Here is a 21,275-nt window from a genome sequence, read left to right as displayed (position 1 = left end):
CTGAAGTCTAAGTGGACAGGGAGTTTAGAACCTTTGTCCCTGAAAATGTAACAGAACACATATATACTGGGCCCAGAGTCTACTTCTGCTCAGAGACTGAAAGCAAGTGATAGCTCTTTGTAAAAGCATGAGGCACAGACAATGAAGTTATTTATGATTCGAGATTACTAATTTTACTAATCCCCCTTCAGAATGAGAGCTGTGATATGATTCTTCAGAGTGTGGTCCTACTGATTAGAACAGTAGAAAAAGCCATTTGCTATCTCTTTATAATATTGATGTTTCAGGAGCAATAGTGCCCAACAAGTACATGTACTAAGAAAGCAATGAGGAAGACTTCCTAAAAGCTTTAGTATACTCCAGAATGTAATCTTCGAGACCTTTCTATATTATATTCACGGAGATGGGAGCATGACATGACAACCTATCTGAAAAGACACAAATTAAAAAACTGCTAGCCAGATCAAGTGGAAAAGAAATCAATCTTCATTCAACTGAATATCAGGTTTATCAGTCCTTACAGACTGTCCATTCTCTCACTTTGGGTGTCAAAGTCACTACCAACAGGGATTAGTCTTCAAGTGTGAACAAGAAGTCACTGAAAATGTTAATCAAACAATGGAACCTTTTTTGTTTGTTTTAAAGATCACATTGAAACTGGCCCAGGTAAATAATAGTCAAACAAAAGTAGGAGGAGGGTGGTGGGGATAAAACGTTTGAAGAAACAGTATTCTGCCCTCAATTAATTCAGTCTCTTTTTGAGCCAGATACCTTGTGAAGGTCAGTGAACTTTCTTTTTAAACCAGACCCAAACAACAGATGATAATAGACAGACCAAACTGGTGTGGTATAGATATATCGATTTAAATCAAATCCTGACAAGTCTATGTCGGTAAATATCAATTTCAGATAAGACACTGAAATCAACAAGAAAATATCCATAACAGTGAGTGGCAGTGCAGCCTCTCCCATCTCCCCCCATATGCCTGCAGGAATTAGGTGTCACCGGTCCTGCAGCAGTGCAGAGTACCCTCTCCAGCACCACTGTCATTGCCCCACACCCTCCCTCCCCTGTGGTGAAACCCCATCCATGAAAGCTATGAGTCCTGGTGGGGTGGAGCAGAGATTCCTCACCAGGACTGCAAAGAGAAGGAGGATGAGTTTCCTCAGCTCCAGTGCCATTCAACGGTGGGGTAACCTTCCCTGCAGCTGGGGTTCATCTGCCTCCTTCTTGCAGTCCTGGCAATGGGTTCGTGCTCTGTTAGTCCAGGACTGCAGCCTTGCCCACCCCCTGCACCCTTGTGTCTTGGACCCGTTGGCTGTTCAAGAAGCCACTTCCAGAAGGCACTTCCAGCCCTACTCTCAATGCTGCCCTAGCTCTAATCCCAACTGTATCTCCCCTTAATTTCCAGCGACTGTAAACATAAAAATAGTTAAAAATCAAAAATTGATATTGTCAAAATTAGAAAAAAATACAAATCAAATTCTGCCATGCCTAGATACAGTTACAGGAATACACATGGCCCTGAGTATATCATACCACAATCCTTTCCCCTTTTGGCAGAAATACCTTTAGCAGACTTCCTGCAAGATGCAAGGAGATACACTGAAATCATGCCACTGAAATCATGCCTCCAGAGTTTACACTCCTCAATAACCAGGTGTTGATAAAGAAGTGCTGCAAGACAGATTGGTGCCCTATCTGAGAGACAGAGAGATCCTTTGTGGCTAGATCATTAATCTGATGAGTGTCCACTATTACCTGCAGCCTGAAAAGGAATATTCCTAGAGTCAAAAGGGAGCTAAGAGACTATCACACTCCTGCCTCTGCTGACTTTGGAAAAGCTTCTTGCTGTTAATGGAACTGATTGATAAATATACAGGTGCTTCTCCCCCATGAAAGGAGCATGTATGCCCAGACAGAACAAACTTCTATCTTCAAGAGAAGCAAATTGAGTGACAGTGCTTCTTCCAGCTGAGTGGTCAACAGATTCACTCAGGTGTTTTGTTCCCTTACCCATGGAAAAAATCTGATCTACTATGCCCTGATTTGAGGACTCTCTTAGAGCTACTAAGGGCTTGTCTACACTGCGCCTATGTTAACACAAACTGGGTACCGTTTAGTTGGCACCAGCACATCCACATGGGGCAGTTAGTGCCCAGCACTTTGGTGCACCCTGCAGTTCACACCCCCGTAGTCTACTCTGTGGTGCAATGTAAACATAGCCCAAGATTTGTTGGCACTGCATCCTTCTTTTTAATCAGGTGGCAACTAACAGAAATCCTGTGAGACAAAGCCCCGTCCTACATGTACAGACTTTCGGACACAGTTGTATCAGGGCTCTATGTAATGCAGTTATGCAAAAATAAACATTGCAACTTTAATAAAAATCTCCCAATTGCAGTAAATCAGAACACTTGGAAAAACAGTCCTGTCCTATGATCCCCTCTGGGTTATTAAATAATACCACATTGGAAATTAGAACCTGCACTTCCTCAGCCTGTTTTGACAGGCAAATGGTGTGTTTTTCAATTGTGCTATCTTAATAAGACTGAAAAGCTCCATTAAGATGCAGGGTAACACACATGATATGTTATATATGTTGTAGCTCCCCGCTGGACTACAACATAGCCAGCTAACAAACATAACAAGCAAACATGCCTTCAGACATGTTAGTTTGCATCTTTTCAGATTGTCCAACCTGGCTCCTATAGTGAGAATAGGTTGTGGCTGTGATTCTTACCAGGTTGGGAGTTGAAGCCCTGAGTCTCCCATAATATTTTGCCTAATTTACCTCAATCCACTGAGTCAAGAGCCATTTTGGGTACTGGGATAGGCAATCAGAGGCAGTGCAACTTCAAGAATTGATTAGAATGCTCTATATGGAAGTGGAGAAAAACCACTCCTGAAACATGACGGTTGGGAAATTTGCAGTTTCAATTTGTAATGGATTTGTTATCTGGTGAAGGCAAAACTCTCATGAGAGTGTGCTCTGATGTGACAATGCCCTCTCTAAAAATACTGGTAACACAAAACCAGAACTCAGGGCTCTATAGGAAACAGCCAGTAGATTCTTAGTTCATCCTCCCAATCCATCAAGCTATTCCTGGCTTCAGCTCTCCAACTCTCTGTACCCTGTCCATTCACTCACTGTAGACTTTTACTCACCATCTGTTACAATTGCTTCTATCTGCTGTCCATTCGGCTCCCCTGGCTGGAGGTTCAGCTCCACTTGCTCTTCTGCTATACCATTAATGTTGGATATCTGTCCATTCTTCTGTAAAAGCTGTATGGCAAGGGGTAGGATTGAGGATGGAGAAAAAAGACAAGGGGGAGGATGAGAAGTATTATAATTTTCAAGTCCATAGAATCATTCCTTCTTTTCTTTCACATAGTAAAATATTATTCAGCACCTCTCCTAGAAACAGTTTCACATTCACATTCATTTTTGTATCCTATGGAGTTGGGGAATAAGTACTAGACACTTACATTCTTTTTCAAAGATATTAACTTTAATAAGTCATTCAATCACCAAAGCATCTCTGTGAGAGAGGCAAGTATCTGGGATCACATATTTTGTTCATCTGCTGCATGGGATTTACTGAAGAATCCACAATCTTGCCATAAAATTGTGCAGCAGACTCTAACCTTGCATTTAAGATATAATTTAAGATTCTAGCATTTATGACTGTGAAGAAAACATTTCTGAATGTGAACTGAATCTGACTGTTGCAGCGATATCTTCTGGGGTCTACAGACAGCCTGAAACAGTGGCTCAGAGATTGATTTTCTCCATTCAGCTTAGTCCTGGGGTTACTATTGAAGACTAATGATAATTTAAAATGTCAACGTTATTACCATGTTAGCCATTGGGGAAGGGACAGTTGGGACGATGATCTAGGAGTTCAAAATCCCTCAAGATTTTGTCACTTCTGACCCTCATCAGCAGAAGGGAAGGCAGTGCATTCCTCACCAGTGCAAAAATCCCCAACCAATCCCTATGTACCCAAAATCAAAACCACTCTCACACCATCCAGGACTACAAAAGCTCCAATGTCCCCTGACAAGATGCCAAAACCAGCTGTTCCTCCTTCTCCCAGACAACATCAATGGAGCAGTGGCATACAGACAGTCTCCAGTGCCTGGGGGCCAAGCCTACATTTGAGCCCCCCCAGGCCTCACGCTCTCCTCTCTCCCCTCGCATGCAGGGCAGGAGGGGTCCCAGTGCCGCTCCCCAGCTGCCCCGAGCAGGGGTGGTCTGCACCTGTGGGGGAGCAGGGGACATGAGGCTTGGGGGGGGCGCAAATGCAGGCTTGGCTCCGCCCTCCCCCCCTCCGCACTGCCTGCCCTTTCCAGCTGCAGCCCCACACCCCGGTGCTGACTCGGACTGGGTGGCCTCACCCCTGACCTGGGGAGGGAGGCTGAGCCAGTCCTTAAAGATTGTGTGTGTGTGTGTGGGGGGGGGGGTGTGGGGGGGGGAAAGAGGCACTGAGAGGCATCACTTAGACCCTTCTGTGTGTCGTGAAGGGCTGGCCCAGCACACGCCTGCCCCCACCCTGGCAGCCTGGCCTACCCACCTCTCCTCGGTATGCCACTGCAATGGAGATTTAAATAATCAATTCAAATACATGAGGTATCTTGACCACTGAAATTTTGGGGGAGTGTACAATAAAATAAAATAAAGTAAAATAAATAACATACAATATAGTTGTATTATTCAGTTTCATATTTAAATCAGTCAGCTAAATCTTTCATCTTTTACATTTATCTGAAGCTGCTGCAGAAATTTTAGCTGGCAGTAGAATTTAGCATTAAAGCACCAGAGAAACTAAGGTGTCTTACTACAGAATTTAGACCCAGCTTGCTGCACAATGTATGGGTACTTGATCATCATCCCACGTCTTACAGCTGAGTAAATGTGGCAAACTATCCTAAGGCAAGATTGTCAATGGAGTTTACACTGCACTTTTTAGGAAATCTCAATCACTACAACTGGGATGGGCAGCTCCACTGGTGGCAGAGCTTAGTGTGTTCATTGCACATATGTTTGTTCCACCAACAATCTAACCATGCTCAGAGCAGGTCTAGATCACACAGTGGTAATAAGAATGCCCAGGTCTACATAACAACTTTCACTGTCGCTGCATGTTTAAGGTGTTTTTAACTTTACTACTGTTACCAGTTCCACTGAAATCAGCTTGACTACTCATAGTCATGTTAAGCACGTGCATAAGTGTTTGCAGGATCGGGGCACAATTTTCTTACTGTAGAGAAGTCCCACGGGACTTTGTGTTAAATCCAGGATTAGAACAGGAACACTTGATTCCCAGTCATGTTTATAGACCATGCCTCTCTGAAAATATATTTATACTGGTTCAAGGAATAAAATACTGTGAATTACCAAAGCTCTGTATTCTCTCTACCTATGTTTACAGATTGATTTTTAACTAAGCATAAGGTAATTTAACATGTTACCTTTGTCTAGAAACAAATTACAAGGGATTTAGGATAGTACCTGAAACTTTTAACTAATTTTTTTAATTGACTAGGTATCCAGTTGTTTTTGTCTCCTGAAGAAAAGCTCTGTGTAAGCTCAAAGAGAGCTCCTTTGCCTAGCAAGGGGTGTGTTTTGGTGGCTTCCACAATGAGAGAGGGCAAAAAGAACAGGTCCTGTGGGATTTCCAGCCTCCACAGGACTTCTGAAGTAGGCTTGATATCTCACAGGATTTGGCACAGTATTTGGAGTCAGATTTGGCACAAACTTTGGAACCATAATAAGAACCATGTGCTCAGAGGCACTTTCTGCCTGTTGGTTTCCCCGCCCACGTTCCTGTGCCCACCCAGATGGGGACTCAGTGGGGCTGCCTCCCTAGGCTCTGCCTCCTGCTGCTGATGCTGTAGGTGAGCCAGCAGATATGCGAGCTGGTGGGACTGTGCCTGGATCACATTACCTCGGAGCAATTTACTTTGGTGGTGCCCCATGCAGTGGCATACCGTGGGTCTCCAGCGCCCGGAAGCCAAGCCTACATTTGTCCCCCACCGGCCTCATGCACCCCTTCCCCTTGCAGGTAAAAGGGGTCCCGACACCATCCCCCAGCTGCCCTGGGGAAGGGGGGTCTGTACCTGCCGGGAGAGGGGATGTGAGGCCTGGCAAGGGCACAAGTGCAGACTTGGCTCCGCCAACACCCCCCCTGCACTTATCTGCCACGCAGTGCCTGCCTCTCCCGCTCCAGCCCCGCAGCCCGGCACCAGCTCAGACAGGGTGGCCTCACCCCCCCCCTCTCCTGTCTGGAGGGGGACTGGGCCATTTCTTAACAATGCATGGGGGAGAAGGGAAGGCTCTGAGTCCCGGTCACAGGACCCCATTCACTCCTCTTCCCCTTCTCCCATCACTTGCTGCTCTTCCCCTCCCCCCACCCTGCCTGGGTCAGGAGGCTAACCTACAGAAGCCAAGCTCTGCAGCCACTTGATGCAGGTAGCCCTGGCTGAGTAGGTCACAGGTGATGACCCAGCACCTCCCTGCCCGCAGTAACTGGACTTTGGGTGTCCAGTCAGTAGAGCTGACTGGACACTGTCGAGTCCCCTTTTCAAGCAGGAAGTCTGGTTGAAAGCTGGGCACCTGGCCATCCTATTCTGCTCCTGGACATTTCCCTTTCTATTTGAGCATTCGTCTGTGCTTGTGGTCTCTCCCTAATCTCCTGTGGGGCACTAGCCATGCTTGCAGCCTAACCCTAAGTACAACACAGAAAGTGGCACTTTTGGAAGTGAAAATGGAAACCTTCATCACTAGCCATAGGTAGAATGTCTGGTGTTGATGCTGCTGGTGACTAGGTGTAGGCAGCAAGGTGATACAATCAGACACCCATTCAGGAGTGTCCATTTCCACTCCAAATATAGACTCCTGCTTCTTTCCTACAGCAGTTTAATGGATTAAAGCCCTGCTTCAAACTGATGCACTTTAATTACTGATTTGTACATTTACATAGTTACACAAGGACAAAGTTCCTTATTGCAGCTAGACTTAGACTGTATCATGTGTCTCACCAGAAGATGGGACATTTCCACTCCTAACCATACTCATACTCTGCTCCTCCCCAGAAGAGCAAGAATCTTTGTCCAAGAGAATGAAGCCTTTCAAATTCTAATATACAAACTGGAGGAGGACAATCATTTGCAATTGGAAGGCAAATGACTACTCCCTCACCTTGCTGAGCCTCACCCTGCCCAAGGGAAACCAAGATAATAGAAATATGAATAGATCATCTAGTGAAAGGTGCTTGAAAAGCCTTGTGATAACCATGATTCAGCACACACTGGTATGAATAGCAGGAAGGCAAAGAGCCTGTATGTGAGGCTGATTGTTAGCTTATTTTGGTTGGTGTATTGTCTCAATAGACTCATCCCCTCCAAACAACCCTTGCTTATAGAGCCAAAGTGACTCTGCTTGTCAAGTTAGGAACCACCTCTACCCCAGAATCTCTGTCATTCTGGGGATATGGCTAAACATGGCATACCTCTGTCCCTCAGTGCTCATGAGACTGAGACAGTCCGCAAAGCAGGATGCAGACTTCAGCTTTGCTGGGCTGCAGTCTGGTCTGTTAAATGAGAGAATCTGAGGGCACCTCTTCTGAGTCCCATGTCCTAACTGGGGCCTCAAGTCAAGGCATTAGTGTAGGTGGAAGCTTAACCCTGTTCCATAACCAATGCCTGGATTATTAGACTATGCCTTAAATGGCTCTCAGTATGCCATCTCTGTCCTTGCATTCCATTCCTGATCAAGCACAACAGCTAATGCCAGTGCAGAATTCTTCCAGTCAGATGGGTATTTCATGGACTTGGTACGGTGTGAATGCATCAGTCATTTGCTAGATGAACTCATTACCAGATTCCCAAATGGTGGAAATAGCTTAACTTGAAAATTTTTCCTAACTTTCCTTGTGTGCCCCCAAGTGGGCATAAGGAGTGCAGATCAGGTGCTGAAATGAGCAAACCATCCCAGGGATGGAGTCCTACTTGCCCCAAATGGTCCATGCTTGTGAAATGCACACACTGTGGTCTGAACAGAGACTCATCTGTATCCTCTGAATTCCCTGACAGCAGCTGATCTAGACCATCCCTGACAGGTGTTTGTCTAACCTGTCCTTAAAAACCTCCAATGACAGAGATTCCACAACCTTCCTATGTAAAATTGTTCCAGTGCTTATTTATCTTTACAGTTAGGAAGTTTTCCCTAATGTCTACCTAAATCTCCCTTGCTGCAATTTAAGTGCATTCCTTCTTGTCCTGTCCTCAATGGTTAAGGAGAACAATTTATCACCCCACTCTTTACAACAACCTTTTACATACTTGAAGACTGTTAATATGTCCCCCCTCAGTTTTTTCTTCTGCAGACTAATCATTCCTCTTGCTCACATTTTCTAAACATTTAATCATTTTTGTTGTTCTCCTGTGGACTTTCTCCAGTTTGTCCACATCTTTCCCAAAATGTGGTGCCCAGAACTGGACACAATACTCCAGCTGAGGCCTTATCAGTGCTGAGTAGCGTGGAAGAATTACTTCTCGTGTCTTGCTTACCACACTGCTGTTAATATATCCCAGAATGATGTTTGTTTTTTGCAACAGTATTATATTGTTGACTCATATTTAGTTTGTGACCCACTATAACTCCCAGATCCTTTTCTGCAGTATTCCTTCATAGGCAGTCACTTCCCATTTTGTATTTGTACAATTGTTTGTTCCTTCCTAAGTGTAGTACTTTGTATTTGTCCTTATTGAATTTCATCCTATTTATTTCAGACCATTTGTCCAGTTTACCAAGATCATTTTTTAATTCTAATCCTGTTCTCCAAAGCGCTTACAACCCACCCCCTAGGTTGGTATTGTCCACAGACTTTATAAGTGTACTCTATGGCATCATTCAAATAATTTATGAAGACACTGAATAGATGGAGACCCAGGACAGATCCCTGCAGGATCCCACTAGATATGCCCGTTCAGCTTGATTGTGAACCATTGATAACTGATTTTTTCCAGCCAGTTGTGCTTATAGTAGGTCCATGTAGGCTATATTTCTCTAGTCTTTTTATGAGACGTTTATGTGAGACAGTATCAAAAATAATAATAAAAGCATTATTAAACTTGAGATATATCACACCTGCTTACCCCATCAACAAGGCTTCTTACCCTGTCAAAGAAGGAAGTTAGCTTGGTTTGTCATGATTTGTTCTTGACAAATCCATGTTAACTGTTATTTATCACTTTATTTTCTTCTACGTGCTTACAAATTGGATTGTTTGGTTATTTGTTCCATTATTTTTCTGGGTATCAAAAGTAAGCTGACTGGTCTATAATTCCCTGGGTTGTCCTTATATCCCTTTTTATAGATAGATACTATATTTGTCCTTTTTGAGTCCTTTGATATCTCTCCTGGCCTCCAGGAGTTCTCAAAGACAATTACTAATGTCTCAGTGATCTCTTCAGCCAGTTCCTTAAGTATTCTAGCATGTATTTCATCAGGCCCTGCAGACTTGAAGTAATTATTCATTTGTTCTTTTCCTCAGATCCTACCCCATTTATGTTGATGTTCACAAAATTAGTTGTCCAATCACTGATAACTTTTCTGGTGAAAACTGAAACAAAATGGCACTTAACACTTCCGTCATTGCTGCATTTTCTATTATTGGTTAGCCATCCTCATGGAGTAATTGGCCTCCTCTGTCCTTGGGCTTCCTCTTGTTTCTCATATATGTGTAAAATGCTTTCTTGTTATCCTTTATATCCCGAGCTAGTTTAAGCTCATTTTGTGCCTTAGCCTTTCTAATGTTATTTCTGTATTCTTGTGTTCGTTTTTTTATATTAATCCTTTGTCATTTGACCTAGTTTCTTCTTTCTGTATGAGGGTATGTCTACACTACAGACTGAAGTCGATTTACTTTAAAATCAACTTTCACCCACCGAATTTTAGAAGTCGAAGGAGCATGATCAAACCACGCTCCTTATGACAATTCCCATTTGCTGCAGGCTGTCACGCATCATCTTCAGTCCGTGGATCGCCGGTTCTGGTCCCAGGAAACAAGCACAGACTGGTGGGATTGCATCGTTATGAAGGTGTGGGATGATGAGCAGTGGCTGCAGAACTTTCATATGCAAAAGGCCACCTTCTTTGAACTTTGCGCGGAGCTGTCCCCAGCCCTGAAGCACATGAATACTCTGACCAGCTCTGACAATGGAGAAGCAAGTGGCCATCGCTCTGTGGAAGCCGGCAATCCGAGAGTGCTACTGGTCAGTTGGGAGTCAATTTGGAGTCGGTAAATCCACCATTGGAGGTGCTATGATGCAAGTGTGCAGAGCCATTAATAGACTTCTGCTACAAAGGCTAGTGACTTTGGGAAATGTGCAGGACATAGTGTACAGGTTTACCACAGTGGGGTTCCCAAACCGTGCGGGGCAATAGATGGCACGCATATCCCTATCCTAGCACCTGACCACCTTGCCACAGAGTACATAAACTGGAAGGGATACTTCTTAATGGTGTTGCAGGCCTCTGTGGATCACAAGGGATGTTTCACCGACATCAATGTGGGGTGGTCATGAAAGGTGCATGACGTGCACATCTTTAGGAACTCTGGTCTGTTCAATAAGATGCAGGCAGGCACTTTCTTCCCTGACCAAAAAATAAATATTGGGGATGTTGAAATGCCAATAGTGATCCTGGGGGATCCTGCCTACCCCTTGCTCCCTTGGCTAATGAAGCCCTACACCAGGCACCTTGACAGCGTGAAGGAGCGTTTCAATAACAGACTTAGCAAGTGCAGAATGGGGGTGGAATGTGCATTTGGGCATTTAAAGGCCAGATGGAGATGTCTATTCACTAGGCTTGATATCAGTGAAAGAACATCCCATCAGTTATATCTGCATGCTGTGTGCTTCATAATTTGTGTGAAACAAAGGGTGAAAAATTCCCCCATGGTTGGGCTGTGGAAGCTGATAGGCTGGCCGCAAACTCTGAGCAGCCAGATTCCAGCACTATGCTCAGAGCCAACCCACGGAGCGCTTTGCCTACGAGAAGTATTGAAAAACTGGTTTTGCAATGAACCGCAGTAATGTACGTCTCTGCTGTGCCTTTCTCTTTCCCATCCCCCAGCCTCTCACCAGAGGCTCCCTCCCTTTCTTTCCCCTCCCGTGCTATGAATGAATAAAGACAGATGTTTTTAAAGCTGCAAAGTTTTATTTGTGACCCGTTTCAGTGGGGGGAAAGGAGAATAAGTTAACATTGTAAAGTGTCTCTGTGCAAGCAACTGTGGTTGCGTGCAGTTCTTAAAGGGGCCGTCGCATCTTTCTGCTTGCCTCCACCGGTGTGGAGTGCAGCACATACTGCACCCTGCTCAACCTCCTCCGGGAGCACTTGGGGGTGGCGGCTGATAACAAAGTGGTAGGTGGTGGAGCGTTTTGGAGGGGCTGCAGAGGGAGTCTGTCCTGCCGCTGCTCTTCCTGGAGCTCTCCCAGACGCCCCTGATCCTTCATAATATGCAACGTCTCCTGTTGCGTATCGTGCTCCTGCTCTTGTGCTGATCTTCTGTGTTCCATGTCCATGTCTAGTTTTTCAGACAAGGACATCCTCCAGGCTCTGTGTCAGCAGCCCCGGAGGTGTTCATTATTTCGCTGAACATGTCATCCTGCATTGTTGTTTTTTTCCGCTTCCTCATCTGGGAAAGTTTTTCAGCAGGAGTTCTGCAAGGTGAGCTGAAGGCCGAAGTGTCGACTGTAAGAAAAACAAAGCCACAAAGTTGCCATTGTTATCTGATCCAAAGCAGTAAAAGAAAAGTTACAATGTAAAAAGAACTCCCTTTCATGTTCACAAGGCTTACCCAGACTTGCATTCCAATCTGTAAGTAGCAGACGGGTGGGAGTGGCGTTCCAGACATGGTAAGCAAGGGGCCCTTGCATCCATTAAGGAGAGGTTTAATTAGCACTAAAATCCACAATCCACACTTGCACAAGAAGAGGGATCACCGGACTCCCCTGTAACATCCCAATGACCGGTTTGGGAGGAGGTGGGCAAAACAGATTCAAGTATGCTGCAGGTGAAGTGTAACAGCAGAAAACATAGGGCAACCAGTGTCCCAACCCATAACGCCCATAGCAACAATACCAGTACTAGGAATTGTCTTGGGGAGGTGCCCAGGGACACCGGCCACAGCAAGGGAATAACACAGAGTGATTGTACTGGTCGGGTATTTTAAATTTGCACCATCTTCCCTAGGTGACCATGTGTGATATCAGTCTCCTGAGGGTAACACAGGTGGAAAGGGCAGATTTGCTGCAAGCATAGGAGTACAGGCCTGGCCCTTATGCTACTATGCTGTGTTCCGTGATGATGCCTGGTCATTTAATAGAAGAATGGCAGGGTAAAGTCTCCTACTGTGGCAAAAGAAATAAGGCTGCCCTCCCCAGAAACCTTCTGCAAAGAATTACAGATTACCTACATGAAAGTTTCTTGAGATATCCACAGAGGATTCTCAGAGCATATCTCAGCACACAAATAGTCTGTTCTGAGAGTAACCCTCCAATGAAATTTGGCAACACCCAGGAAGCCCATCCCCTCAAAAACACAAACTCCTTTTAAGAAGCTGGACTGGGGACATAACCACAAAAATTAGATTTGCTACATACACTCACCAGATGTGCCTTCCCCAGCATCTTGATCAATCCTGCTGTCCTGTGTGTGGCAGGGCTGCTCTGGAGTAACAAACAGGTTCTGGCTCTCAGGGAGAATGGATACCCCACTCTCCTGCACCCTGCTCTCCTCATCCAGAGTCCTCCTCATTCGTTCTGGACTGGGATTCTGCAGAGATATCGATGCTGCATGGTGGCACAGTGGTGGGGTCACTGTCGAGAATCGCATGCAGCTCCTTGTAAAAGTGGCATGTTTTGGGCAAGGAGCCAGAACGGCTGTCAGCTTCCCTAGTTTTCTGATAAGCCTGCCTCAGCTCTTTGATCTTAATGTGGCACTGCTGCGCATCTCTGTGAAGACTCTTTGCCCCACAGACCAATGAGATCCAAGACCTCTGGTTGACTCCATGCTGGAGAGCATTTGGGCCATGCAGTCACCATGAGTGGTTCAGCTACAAAGCTCTCTCCACACTGTTCAAACCAGAAATAGGAATTCAAAATTTCCTCGGGCTTGCAAGGAGTAGCTATTTCCTGTTTATGTGGCCACGTTACAGCAGAGCGTGAATGTCCAGAGCGGTCATGACAGAGCATTATGGGACACCTCCCGGAGGCCAATGGCATCGATTTATGTTGAGCTTTGCCTACACTGACGCAAATGCGACCCACGGAATTTGACTTCAGCGCTATGCCACTTGAGGAGGTAGCTTTATTAGGTCAACTTTTACCGCAATTTAGATTGGTGGAACTTAATTGCCAGTGGAGACGCATATTTAGGGGGTTGATGTAAGTGGCGTTACGTCAACCTCCATTGCCAGTGTAGACCAGGCATGACTGTTTTTTGAGTTTCAGGTAATTGAAGATCTCCTGGTTAAACCACAGTGACCTCTTACTATACTTTCTATCTTTCCTATGCATTTGGGATAGTTCGCTCTTGTGCTTTTAATAATGTGTCTTTAAAAAACTGCCATCTCTCCTGAATCAGTTCTATGCTGGGACCAGCTCATGCCTCTTTTGCATAAGCACTTGATGTACTTGATGGTGGTGCTGACTGGGGGTCAAGGAGATGTAATGTTTCTGCTTCTGCCATGTCACCATAATACATCATGTGCAATGAGGTTTTTTAATCCTTTCCTTATACCCCACCACCACAGAAAGTGAAGCGAAGCATAGATGCCACTCATCCTAATCCCCAAAAGGGGGAGGGATGCTAACATGCCCACAGACCCTCCTAGTGTGATGATTGGCTCTGTCTGAATTGAGAGACCCCAAGAATTGGTGAAGGATCAATAGGGTGCCAGAGTCTTCACTGGGCTGTCCCCTGACAGGAACCTTGGATGTAATTTGACTAATGAAGTTGCGCCTGGTTAAAACTCATACTAAGGGCAGGTCTACACTACAAATTTACATTGGCACAGCTGCACTAATGCTGCTATGTCGCTGTAGCACGTTGGGTGGAAGACGCTCTTAGCCAATGGGAGACAGCTCTCCCATCAGCTTAAGTCCTCCTCCGCAAGAGGCAGTAGCTATGACATAGCCTGTCTAGATGGGCAGGTTAAGGTTGGTATAACTACCTCACTCAGGGGTGTGGATTTTTCACATCCCTGAGCAACATAGTTATAATGAAATAAGTATGTAGTACAGACCAAAGTAAAGTGTCTGTGCCTTCTTCCTTGCGGTAAGCACACAAGCTTGTCTCTTTCACCAAAAGAAGTTGCCTAGTAAAAAATATTACCTCACTCACTTTGTCTCTCTAATATCCTGGGATCAACATGGCTACAACACTTTTAAACAACTTTTAAAACAGGAGCAGTTTGCAGTCCTTAATCACATCTCAAAGCTCCATTTCTAAAGCAGAAGTTTAAGATTCCTCTGTAGTCACATATACATTTCCTTCAATACACAGTCACATTCCTGACATCTGCATTGAAGACCTGCTAATTAAATGAAGGGTCCTTTGCTAAATGACACCTTTCAAATAAAGTTAAGAACAAAATAATCTCTGAATGTGTGAAGCACCAAACTGGGTGGAGAAAGGTATTTTGGATTATCAAAATCTTTCCCCAAACCAGTTAAAACGAGCTTTTCAATTGAGAGGTTTCTTTGGATTAGCAAATATCCTGTTGCAATGGAATCTCAAATCAGCATACAAAGTGCTTGGCAAAGGTGTTAGGTCTGCCTTTTATTTCAATGACACATTTATTTGCCAAACTTCTGTCTGAGAAAACTCCATTGTTGTTTGCAATGTTGTTGTAGCTGTGTTGGTCGGAGGATATGAGAGAGACAAAAGGTGGGTGAGGTAATTTATTTTATTGGACCAACTTCTGTTAGTGAAAGAGACAAGCTTGTGAGCTAAGAGCTGTGTAGCTCAAAAGCTTGTCTCTCTCACCAACAGAAGTTAGTACAATAAAAGATATTACCTCACCCACCCTGTCTCTCTGAGAAAACTCCACACACTCCAGGTTTCCACACTCAAAAAAGTGTGTATTAGGGTCCATGGTAGTCAGCTGAAAAGCTTCTAATTAAGCCAAATTGATTCCACCTGGAATTCCACCTCATCAAAACTGCCCTTCATAGCTACAAGATCAGCTTTATGAAAAAGGATACCAATATAGCATAATGCTAATACCACAGATGGAATAATTTGGCTTCACAGTTTCATCGCATGCTGAGACCAGATATTAAATAGAAAAGGGGAAATGGGGAAGGGTTCAACACTCAAATTACATTCCCACTTCTCACATTTTCTTGTTCACAAATGTAAAACACAGGCACTTAGAATGAGTAGAAAAATAGTACTCCTGAGTAAAGAGGAACTGTAGACTTTGATAAGGTTATTTTGCAAGTCTACACAGAATTAATTTTAAGCTTTTAAATTCCATTGTAACATACTAAAGGCAGTAAAAAAAAGATGGAGTATTGGCTTAAAGTTTGTAAAGTCTTTTGAGATTCTCTAAAGAAAATCTACAAAATAATATTATGCACTTTTAAAAAGTGAGTTTTAATCATTTATCTTTGTACCAAGCTTCCTAGAATTTAAATTTGTTCTGCTACATATCATTTGTAGAGAACTCGTTAGTACTTTGTACAAAGCAGTCCTATCAGATCATTCATTCAGAATTGAAATTATACAACAAATAAATACAATTAGTAACCAAGGACCTAATCTATCAAACAAATACACACGTTGAACTTTACATACCTGAGCTGACTCCTTGGCTCTGATAGGACTACTCATGTGCATAAAGTTAAGCTCATGCACAGGCATTTATTTGCAGGCCCTCAGAATTAAGGTTACTTAAAGTCAAATTTAATCACCATCATCACTAAAATTCAAGGAAGCCACATGGCATATTAATTCATGTCTTTTAACACTCAAATATTGCAGACTCCTCACCTCTACCACAAACTCTTCAATTTCCTTTTACACTTCTTTTCTCACTCAAACACACAACCTTAACTGCAACCACAGCTAAATTAAGATCTATTCTCTATAGAGACACATATAAAAAATTGTAGATTTTGAGTGTTTGTAGATAAAAAAGTATGAGGTCTGAGACATGGTTGTACATTTGAATGTGTTTTAGATGACTTAAAATCATGCATTGTGGTTGATTATCCTTTGGAAGTGTAAGGAAATGTATGTTTTTTGTGCTGGAATTAGAAATAACAGGTCCTAACTGACCTCTTTTTCCTGCAGCATTCTGTCTGGGAATGAGACATCACAGCTGGAGGTTGAAATCTGAGCTGTAGCTGTGTCCTCACATTCCAAGTCCTCCAAAGGCTGGTCAAGGAATGTAATATTTCAGCCCAAGCATAGTTTATGGCAGAATGAGCTACAAGCCTCTGAAAGTACAGCAAAGAGACCATATATACTCTGATCAGAAAAATTATAACGGTTGGTTTTAGTAAGTGAGGGCAATTTCAAAGTTCATTTAGAACTGTTAAATTAAAAAAAAAATTCGGAGGAGATTTCTTGAAGTCTACATGATGGGCACCTGTAAATGTATTATGGAATATTAATTTTTTAAAATGCATTCCTACAAAATATACATAAGCACCTATCATATATCCTAGGTATCTTTCTAACAAATTACAAGTAGAACTATTCAAAACCAGCAATTAATCCTTCACCAAAAAGTCTTGGGCCTCAACAGAACTCCTTTTCCCCACAAACTCAAGCTTTATCAAGCACATCTCCACTTAAAAGCTCAAGAGCTCTTGCAGTGTTCTCTGAAGGCCAGCGAATCTGGGTTACTTCAGACAGAATGTGATGGTGAACCCCCCTTACTCCTCCACTGCCACCCTTGTTAAAACCAGCAAGTCTGACAGAGTAAGGCTTTTACTTAACTAAATTGAGCTGATCCAGTTCTGCAGTGGATATCCTTTTACTGTGGCAAATAGCTTTCTGGTATAAAGACAAAACTCAATGCAAAAGGATTTTCAAAATCCTGGAAGAGGATAGTGCTGTTATACATTGTTCTACCTTCTTCTCAGACAATCACTTATGACATAATAAAAGAGAAAACATTGCAAAAAAACCAAAAGTACAATTTCATTGGCAGATCTAGGTTTTGCTCCCAGCTCTACCACAAAATTCTTATGTACATTTTGACAAGTCACTTCTCTGTTACCCATTCTGAAATTTCAGAGGGACACGAAGACACATTACATCTTTTGTAAAAACTTCCAAGAGGAGACACTACATTTTTAACCTCATTAAGTACTGAAATTATTCAAAGTTGTAAGAAAGGTGTTCTAGTTGTAAAATTCAGCCCTATTTAGGTTCTTATATTATACCTATCACCAGGATATCTGAATGCCTAGAAAGACCTAATCCTAAAAATTTCAAAGCAGAGACTGGTCATGAAACCATCAATCCTCATGAAAAAAACTCATACAGAATGCAGCAGCTGGTCTCCTGAGCAAGACAAGCTACTGTGAGCACATCAAAACTGTCACTCACTCTTGGAACTCACCACAGTAAGAGTTAAGCTTGCCTGTACAGGAAACAGAACTTTCTTGGGACTCAGTCCAACACCATGGAACAAACTCCCATAAAAATTAAGAACCAATATCCTGTTGCAAGTGCAAGGCACACTCCTTTTTTCTTGCTTTTGCTAATATGAACACATAGCACAGTATAGATATATTTGAAAAAATAGATATAAAACCCCCATACAATTTCTCCTTAGGGAGAGGAAGAGAGTAGAGTTGGGCAGGAAATAGTTTTCCCATCTCATGAGAATTTTTGAGATTTCAAAAAATAATTCTGTCCCAAATTGTGATGAAAAGTAAAAAAATCTCAAAAACATTCACAAATCAAAACATCCAATTTTTTTTTTTATTGGTTCAATCAAAATGTTTTAAGTTTTTAACTACTGAAAATTTTAACTTTTGTTTTAAAATTTAGTTAATTATAATCAAAAGGATCATATCAAACAAAAAATGGAATTTTTTGTCTGGAAAATGTTGAAATGGGACATTTTGACATTTTAAAAACTCTTTTCCACATTTTTTTTGAAGCGTCAAAACTGACCTGCTCTTGCAACTAATTTTGGTTTCACCAAATCAACATTTTCTGACCAAAAAATGTTTCACCAGAAAATTCGCAACCAGTTTAGAATCATAGAGTTGGAAGGGACCTCAGGAGGTCATCTAGTCCAACCCACTGCTCAAAGCAGGTCTAACCTCAGTTAAATAATCCCAGCAAGGGCTTTGTCAAGCCACAGCTTAAAAACCTCTAAAGATGGAGATTCCACCACCTCCCTAGGTAATCCATTCCAGTGCTTCATCACCCTCCTAGTGAAAAACTTTTTCCTAATGTCCAACCTAGACCACCTCCCCACCCCCTCACCGCCGCAACTTGAGACAGTTGCTCCTTGTTCTGTCATCTACTACCACTGAGAACAGCCTAGCTCCATTCTTCCTGGAAACCCCTTTCAGGTAGTTAAAGGCTGCTATCAAATCCCCTCTCATTCTTCTCTTCTGTAGACTAAACAAGCTTAGTTCCCTCAGCCTCTCCTCATAAGTCTTGTGCTCCAGCCCCCTAATCATTTTTGTTGTCCTCCGCTGGACTCTCTCCAACTTGTCCACATCCTTTTTGTAGTGGGAGGCCCAAAACTGGACACAATACTCCAAATGCGGCCTCACCAATGCCAAATAGAGGGGAATAATCACTTCCCACGATCTGCTGGCAATGCTCCTGCTAATGCAGCCCAATATGCTATTAGCCTTCTTGGCAACCAGGGCACACTGCTGGCTCATATCCAGCTTTTTATCCATTGTAACCCCCAGGTCCTTTTCTGGAAAAGAGGAAGAAAGAATCATGTGTGACATGTGCTAGTCACATCACTCAATGCACTTCTGGAACATGCTCAGAAATTACAGTGACGAGGGCCATGTAAGAACCTCAACAGAAGAGCAGCACTATACTATACTACCAAAGTTTGAGAAAGCTACCATCCCCGTATCCTTAGCCCCACCCCTCTCTCGGAGTTAGGTACCTATCTCTGTGATCCACAGCCAGGAATTCTTCTCCTGGAGTCAAGAACCTAAGCCGTTTCTTGCAAGAATCACTTAAGCGCCTGCATGATGCCACACAAAACAGGAGTGCTGAGGAGAGAGGAGGCCTTCCTTATAACCTTTAGCTTGATGGTTGCAGTATCACCTCAAATGTGGAAGACCCAGGTTAATTTCCCTCCTCTGTCTGATGAGAAGAAGGGATCTGAACAAGGGTTTCCCACCTTTCATCGTATAACTTTCAGAGAAAACCTTTAAGAAATACCTACGGTAGACATTAAAGGGAGTGGCAATGAACACTGAACCAATATTCCTGTGTGATAGCAGGGAAAACTGATGCTGAAAATGCTGTCTTTTGGATAAAATAAAAAACGGAGGTGACTTCATATGGTCATTCATGATTAAGGTTAAGACTCTGTCATGGGTATTTTTTAGTAAAAGTAAGGGACAGGTTGTGGGTAATAAATAAAAATCAACGGAAGCTGTGACCTGTCCCTGACTATTACTAAAAATACCCAGGCTGAAGGGGGAAAACAGAGCTTCCAGTGCTTGCAACTGCTCCATCCCACTGCTCCAGCAGGCTGGCCACCAATCAGCTGTTTGGTGGCAGCTCCAGAGCTGACAGCTGCTCCAGCCCTGCTCCAGAAGTCATAGAGGTCCCAGAAAGTCATGGAATCCATGACCTCCATGACCAAATTGTGTCCTTGTTCATGATCCATGGTAAACTCTGCAAAAGTAACGGTGTTAATTCAGTCTTTTGACCAAATTTGGTAATTGCATTTTACTTCCTACATTTAAAGTCTGAAGTTTCATTTTTCCATTGCTGTCCTAAACTGTTGGGTAGTGTTACCACATACTAATAAACAGTGGCAATGTTTGATCTTAAAGATGCTTTTAAATTTTGGAGATTGAATGCTCTTGGCATATATCAGTTTAAATTTCTAAAGTGCTTGAGATCCTCCAGTATAAGAAGCATTGAATAAATGAAAGATCATTACTAACTTTACTTGAGCGAGGGGAAATTCTCATTTTTACCTACTCAGCCAAAGTCTTTAGAAGCAGAGCATCATTCTAGCAACTAGCAGTCGACAAGAAATCTCAGTATAGGAAAGACTTGGTGTTTTTGAAGTTGATTAGATGTTAAGTGTTCCCCTATGCTTCCTCTAATCTTCAAGTGCAATACTCTCCCCCCCCCCACACACACACTCTCTCTCCCTCATTTTTGACTCAAAGAGTTTCACGTGTATCACTTTAACAAATTTTCTTGGCTACCTGGAGAGCTGAATTTTAAGATTTTCAAATAAAATGCTTTGCTCAAAAAAGAAAAAGAAAAAATGACTATAGTTAATAGAGGAATCTCTTAAATGACCCTAATCCTTCTGTAAAAAAAAATTAAAATAAAAAAACCCAAAACAAAAGCACATACACAAAGGGGAAAAAAAAGTCATGTTAGAGTATAGATATTTTTGTACTAACTACTGAAAAGAAAAAAAAAAGGACATAAAAAGGCACATTCACTTTTTAAAGCAGACCCTCTTTTCAGGGGAAGGTGCACAGGATTTTTTTATGAGGGTACACTCTCTCACAGTCCTTACTTTGTGGGTCAGTGAAGTCTGTCCCACTGCATTAGTACTTCAGAGAAACTAATTTCAATTTCCAGTCACATTAACTGCCTCATTTCTCTGAAGGGATCCAAACTGCAATTTAGTCCAGTTATGTCTAATTTAGTCAGCAGTGTTCCTAATTCTATGGGGAATTGTTCTATAGTTTAGACATATATGAAGTCAAAGGACTGGGAGATGAGTGAGAATGAGAACCTCAAAGACAAAATAATGGCAAGAACAAGAGGACTGGAGGGAGTCTCATTAGTTCCAGTTCTTCATATTTATCTACGGGCACAGAGAAAAAGTAACACACATACAGTCATTACCTCTGTCAGGTTTCTTAGGCACCCATTCATGGCTCTTCTGGGATTATGAAACAATTTATCAGTTTATGAATGTGGTGTCCCACATACATAAGAAACTAAAAAGAACTGGTTATCCAGTTCATTGGTCCTTTAATGTATTCTTTCTCAAGATAA

At 42.8% G+C, this 21,275-nt stretch overlaps 1 protein-coding gene across 2 annotated transcripts in view; it reads right to left on the bottom strand.

The window, feature by feature from the left end:
* Positions 1-21,275, bottom strand: part of AKAP12 (A-kinase anchoring protein 12) — a 130,759-nt gene that overhangs the window by 46,244 nt on the left and 63,240 nt on the right. For both annotated transcript variants that reach the window (XM_067542410.1, XM_067542411.1), the window contains exon 2: positions 3,170-3,287. In XM_067542410.1, coding sequence (XP_067398511.1) covers positions 3,170-3,287 — 118 coding nt within the window. The remainder of the gene's footprint in view (positions 1-3,169; positions 3,288-21,275) is intronic.

The sequence above is a fragment of the Emydura macquarii genome, unplaced genomic scaffold, assembly GCF_026122565.2.
Source record: "Emydura macquarii macquarii isolate MOO-44397 ecotype Brisbane River unplaced genomic scaffold, CSIRO-AGI_Emac_v2 contig_705, whole genome shotgun sequence".
NCBI lineage: Eukaryota > Metazoa > Chordata > Testudines > Chelidae > Emydura > Emydura macquarii.
This window is presented reverse-complemented; position numbering and strand designations above follow the sequence as displayed.